The 6,628-nt window shown below is 45.4% G+C and overlaps 1 protein-coding gene across 1 annotated transcript; it reads right to left on the bottom strand.

Annotated features, from left to right (window-relative positions):
• Positions 1 to 700: 700 nt before the first annotated feature.
• On the bottom strand, positions 701 to 2,985 carry LOC146681649 (uncharacterized). The gene has a single exon (XM_085448369.1). The coding sequence runs from the start codon at positions 2,983 to 2,985 to the stop codon at positions 1,129 to 1,131; it is 1,857 nt and encodes a 618-aa protein (XP_085304495.1). The 3' UTR covers positions 701 to 1,128.
• Positions 2,986 to 6,628: the final 3,643 nt, after the last annotated feature.

Here is a 6,628-nt window from a genome sequence, read left to right as displayed (position 1 = left end):
TTTCAGTGATAAATAACTGCTAACAGTCAATCCTCCACACGGCATCTTTAATAGCTCATGTTGGCAAATTATTCATTGTTTTAATCTTTCTGATATTTTAATCAGCCATAACTAATTTGTTTTGTTGCATTTTGTAATGGTTTTGTTTTGATAAAGATTCAATTTAGAAAGTTTAATTCACCATATTTTATTTTTTTTTCTATATTGTCTCTAAACACAGTGAAAACAAATGAGAGATACCCAATAAGACTCCCTGTAAATGCAAAGTAAATAATGCACACAAGACATGCTTTTCTAAAAAATACATTAGCCCAATACCAGACATACAGTTACAAAAAAAATAAATAAATTACAAAACCAGATAACAATATAATTTATATTAAATATCTGTATACACATACATAATTGCTAACAGCGATACACAATACATGTATCTGCCTTTACACCGTGTATTTGCACATATTTATGTTACACACCGGCCCGAAGCCGGGGTGCAACACAACAAAAAGATAAACCCGATACATAATAACGACAAAAAAAATCACACCACGGCAGAATGACGAGAGTTGGTTAATTTATTTACTGAACAGGTAGCGAGCTTCAGGGTGGGCGATGCCAAAACAACAAACAAAACACACTAGAAAGAAAAACAGAGCTAACTTACCTCCCACGATCCCAAAACAAAATACAGTTCTCTAACCTGTCTCCCTACCCGAAACAGGAGAAAAGAGGGGAATAAAAGAAAACGGCTTCCCACCCCTACAGCTACCAAGCCCAGGTACAACCCCTTTTTCAGCATTAATATTGCAGCCCCGTGCAGTCACACACCACGACGGTCCCCAGACACACAGCTCACGGGAAACCAGGAAGTCTCCTCGCCGACCCAGTCCAACCCCTTTTGTAGCTGGCCTCTTTCCTTCCTCCACCAATGGGTGGCCTCCACCTGGAAACAAGCAACACTGAATACAAATACAAACAATAACAACACCGTACCGCAAATAATGACCCTGGGTCATAACACCCCCCCACCTAAAATCAAGCATCTCATTAGAGAGATGCTAGACCTAGTATCAAAAACATTAAAACAAACAAACAAATCGAACACTTCCTAGGGGGAAACCAGACTCATCAGTCACTGTCTGTGTCATCACTGATGATCCCCTGCAGGTTGGCCCATTCGGACATTTTCCTGCGACCTCTGTGGGTATTGTTTTCCTGATCACTGTCTGATTCCGAGTTTAGAGTGCGCTGATATTCAGAGGACGGACAGTCCTGTTGTTTCTGACTTGCTGAGGCACCCCTGCGTGTAGGTCGACCTTGTGTGGTAATGATGTTGTTGACATCAAGAGCAGCCAGTTCTTGAGCTTGCTCTCTCTTCATTCTGACCTTTTTCCATTTCTGAATAGTTGGCTGACCATGTACACCAAGCTCTTCAAGCTCCTTCTTCAGAACAGCCACCTGGGAGCGGCAGTCCTCCAGCAGCTTCTTGTAATTACTCCTCACGCCGCAGAGGGCAATATAACGTACAAGCCTCGCCACCGATTTGTCATCAGACTTTGGTTTTCTGGTGCTCTCATCTTTCTTCACACTCTTCTTCATCTTTTTATCATTTGTTTTATCAGTCTTATTTTCTTTTTCATCTTCCAAAGAAGGTAGTGATGAAACTGAGTCTGGGTCACTGGTTTTCTCTTCCACTTTTGTATCTTCTTTTTCACTGTCAGAAGACTCGTCGCTCCTAATTTTGTCACTCGTTTCTGACTTGCAGTCTCCATCTGATTCGTTTCCTGCATCACTCAGTGGTGTTCTCCTTCCTTCATCTTTACTGCTGGTTACGGTCTCGACGTTCATTCTCACCATTTTCTTTGGACTGTCACTGCAGTTGCTTTCCTCACTGAGTTCCTCATCAGAAGACTCGTCACTGTCAATTTGACGATTTTCATTTCTCTTTTGTTGTGATTTTTTCACCTCTGGCTCTTCACCATCAGCTTGAGATTTGGCATTTTCTTCATCATTGCTGCTTTCCTTACTTTCTGTTTTGTTGTCCTCTTGAACCTCAGATTCTGATGATGAGCTTGAATGATTATTTTGTGATTTCTTTGCCCAGGATTCATCTTCACTCTCACTCATGACCTCGTCATTTCCATTTTCTCTTTTCCTTTTGTTCTGGAGCTTCTTAGTCTCTGAGTCACTTTCACTTTCATCATTATCCTGCATTTCCATCAGTTCCTCTTGCACCACCTGTTTCATGAAAGTTTTTACTTCTGGCCTTAATGAGTCACATTTGTTGTGTGTCTGATATCTCTTTTTTAAAATTCCCAAGGTCAGCGTGCTCAGGTCTGCCTCGTCACGGAGTTGACCACACACAAACCTGCGGATACCTGCTGCCTCCTTCTCCGACACCATACTAAAAACCTTCGCCGTCCCACCATCTACCCCCGGAACAGAACTATCATGCGGCTCAGAGCTGTCCGGAAACATTTCGGATATGTCCACCTCACCACCCAAGCGACGAGCTTGAGCACGAGTAACCACACATGCCGGATAAACTGTGGGGTCACCCAGCTCCGACGGGAATTGGCATAACCGATCCGAAGTAGGACACTCAATAACTTCCGGCATAGCCGGAAACACTTTTCCCCCGGCCAAGTCATTTCCCAAAACAAGATCAATGCCTTCAATTGGCAGCTGATCTCGAACCCCCACCCGCACAGCGCCCGATACGAAGGACGAGGTCAAAGTAACCGTATGGAGAGGCATGCGTAAAAGACTCACCTTGATACCCCACACCAGCAAATCAGAACCACAGTACGACTGCTGAGAGAAAGGCACGACTCCATGCCGCGCCACCGAATGCTTCGCCCCTGTATCCCTCAAGATGGTGATCGGAACCCGGTCCCCCGCATCACCAGACAACGATAAAAACCCCGTCGAAACAAACGGTCGAAACACCTCATCTATCCCCCGCGGAACGACGCCAACCGGCATTAAGCTAGGGCAGGTTACCGCGGAGCAACACTGCACGGCCCCCCCCGAAATGTCGGCCCGCGCCCCCTCCCTCGCCCTCAGCACGGGACAAGAAGCAACGAGACAAAAAAAACATCGGCGGTCCCCAGCGGCCACCGTAGGGCTACGCCGCGAGAGCGGGGGAGAACGCCCCCCCCCCCCCCCCCCCCACCTCCGGCAAAACTCTAGAACCCCGACGTAACGGAGGGGAAAAACCCCTCTTGTGCGTCAAAGCAAACTCATCTGCCAGAACCGCCGCTTTCGCGAGGGAAACGACCTTCTGCTCGTTCAAATAAACAACCACCCGCTCCGGCAGACACCCCTTGAAATCCTCCAATAACATCAACTCCTTCAACTGTGCAAACTCCTTAACCTCACTAGCCTGGCACCACCGATCAAAGAGCAAACCCTTCTCGCGCGCAAACTCCACATAAGTCTGATCCCCCCCCCTCACACACTGCCGAAACTTCTGACGGTACGCTTCAGGCACCAACTCAAAAGCACGCAATACGGCAGCCTTAACCACACCATAATCTAAGCTCTCAGATGCTGACAGGCTAGCCCACACCTCCTGAGCCCTACCCACCAGCCGACACTGCAACAGCAAAACCCAGACCTCCTCCGGCCACTTTAACGCGGCAGCCACACGCTCAAAAGCAGGAAAAAACGACTCCACCTCTGATTCACAAAAGGGCGGCACCAATTTAATGTGCCTCCCAACATCAAAATCCTGACGGAGAGCCGGGGCGGGACCAGGCGCCGGCGGCGCAGGGAGCACAGAGGGCGCAGGCGTGGGCGGCGTAGAGTCAGGGGCACGCGGTGGAGGTCCGCGCTCCAACTCCAACGCCCTCACCCTCAAATGCATCGCTTCTACCTCCAACCGGTGACTACTCAACTCCACCTCCTTAATGCGGAGCAACAACTGGAGCTCCTCCGCCGACGACCCCACCACCGGAGCAGGAGGAGCCACAGAGGGGGCGGCCACAGGAGGAACAGACAACGGAGCCAACGGCCCCATAGCCGCCCCGCCCGTCCCACCAACAAGCGGCACGCTCGACAGCAAACCCCGCTCGCTCAAAGCCACCGTGACAAGCTGTCGCAAATCATCCTTTTTCACCCCCGCCGGCGCTCGCACATCAAAACGGCCCGCAATAAGCAGCAAATCCTCCCTCCGACACCGACTCAACTGCTGCAAGGAAGGCGCCTCGGCAAACTTATCCACATCAAACTCCATCCACGGCCACCCACACAAACAACCCCCAAAAACACAAAAAAAACCCCACACACCCACACGAACCCCACTACACACAAACGACCCCGAAATCTCTCAAACGGACGAGCCCCCGTATAAAGAACATGAACAATTCTCCAACTATTTTCATTTTAAGTTTATAAAAACAGAGACAGCAGGGGAAAAAATAAAAACCTTTCCATCTTAGTTTATTATTATTTTATTGTAATGCCAGTTTTCACCTTGACACAAAGTGGCCCATCCATATTCCAAAGTTAAACTCTGCTTTTATTCCTGTGAATACCATTTTCTCGAGCTCAGTAATACTTCAAAATCACTTTTGAAGTGCTCCATATTTAAGCATTAATTGTGTGTAGCTTTAAATATGAATGTTGTCTACATTATAACAATCATGATATTCAAGTATTTTAGTTTCACGGCATCTTTTTTAAATCTCCAGAAACTGTAGTTCGAAGGCAACTTTAGAAAATCTGAAATTGAAATTTCGATGGATGTAAAAAGAAAAAATAAGGCTCCTTCCTTACAATATCAAAACAATTTGCACTCCTTCTTCTACTGAAATAATCAACATTCTGGCCACTTTTAAATGTCCTATTTTGATAAGCATTTTCTTAATAGTTCATAGAAGCAGTGGTATAAAGCACTGTTTCTGAGGAGCTGGGCTCAGCCCCTTAGTTCCAGAGAAAGGAACTCTTAATGCTTTAGCATACCACTGTATTTTGGAAACAATTTCATGCTCCTTAACTTTGTGGGAGCAGTTTGGGAATGGCGCCTCCCTGTTTCAATATGACTGTGCACCAGTGCACAAAGCAAGGTCCATAAAGACGTGGATGAGTGGGTTTGGTGTGGAAGAACTTGACTGGCCTGCACAGAGTCCTGACCTCAACCCAGTAGAACACTTATGGGATAAATTAGAGAGGAGAGTACGAGCCAGGCCCTCTTGTCCAACAGCAGTGTCTGACGTCACAAATCTGCTTCCGGAAGAATGGTAAAAAATTCCCATAAAAACTTCTAAACCTTCCCAGAAGAGTGGAAGCTGTTATAGGTGCAAAGGGCGGATGTCATCCTTTTAAACCCTATGGATTAAAAATGGGGTGTCACTTAAGTTCATGTGCATGTGAAGGCAGATGAGCTAATACTTTTGGCAGTATAGTGTACCTATGAAATCTGTGAATCTGAATCCATGAAACTGTTACCATCTCAATCTTGTTACTCAAATGTTGTCTCCAACTAGGCCAACCTGAGCTGTCCCTCTGATGTACTCATATCTGTCCATCCTGGTCACTCCAAATGAAAATCTTTTTCAACTCTGCCACCTCCAGGTGCCTCCTGTTTTTTTGTTAGTGCCACCATCTCCAAACCATAGCTCACAGCAGGTCTCACCCCCATCTTCTAAACCTGTCTTTTTTATCTTGCTGTCCCCACCCAGTCCACCCTGCCTTCACCCTCTTTTCCACCTCTCATGTGCTGTCCGTTGCTTAGGATGGCTTTCCCCGGGTATTTAAACTCGTCCACCTTCTTCTTTACCTTTCCATCTGTCTCCCTCTCATTCCCACACATTTTTTGCTTCTGCTGACTTTCATTCATATTGTCTCCTGAGCATACCTCCACCTCTCCAGGCTCTCTTTCACCTGCTACCCTATTTTCACTACAGATATGTATTTTTTATTACATCTCAGAAACAAGCTGTATGATTTTACACAATATCCTATATATGTCTGGACAACCTTTGTTTTTCATTTCAATGTAAAATCTTAATATTGTAAAGCTAATTATTATTATTAGTAGTAAAACAGTAATAGTAATAGTATAATTTTTAATTGAACTTACTCTGTTCACTACATTTTTACAGGAATGCCACATCCAACATTTTACCAGTACGCTGGAGATAACCCTTGGTCTCAGCCTATGTATTAGAAATCTGGTTGAGCCTGAGCTCACCTTTTATAGTGTCCAGTTTCTACTGAGGGTGGGGATCCGTTGCTTTCCTGTAATTTAAAGAAATTACAAGACATATCAGTCAACAGAACAGATAGCTTTTTATTGAGCTTGCAGAATTTTTTGGTATTCTTAAGTGCACAAGAACCAGAGCACAGCACATTTGCTCTGACTGGTGTATTTATGATCTCTTTCCAGGCTGAATTGGAATTTTATCAAATAAATGGCATACTGGAGGGAGAAAGAAATAGTCTTGCTTATTATCTCTATTTTATGAGTTATTGTGAAGATATAAGTGAAATCAAAATAGTACTGTGCACATGAGTTGCGCTAAGAGCTGCCTGAAGGAGGTTTGGCAAATAATGTATTGGTTTTTAAAGGAATCAAATGAGTCTCTACTGAAGTCTGCCTCGGATTAGGAGGACATTTGTACAC

This window comes from Copadichromis virginalis, linkage group LG23 (assembly GCF_057382275.1).
Source record: "Copadichromis virginalis isolate Kocher_CV1m ecotype Utaka linkage group LG23, C_Virginalis_male_GT1.1, whole genome shotgun sequence".
Taxonomy (NCBI): Eukaryota; Metazoa; Chordata; class Actinopteri; order Cichliformes; family Cichlidae; genus Copadichromis; species Copadichromis virginalis.
The sequence above is the reverse complement of the archived record's forward strand: the minus strand, read 5'-3'. Positions and strand labels throughout refer to the sequence as shown.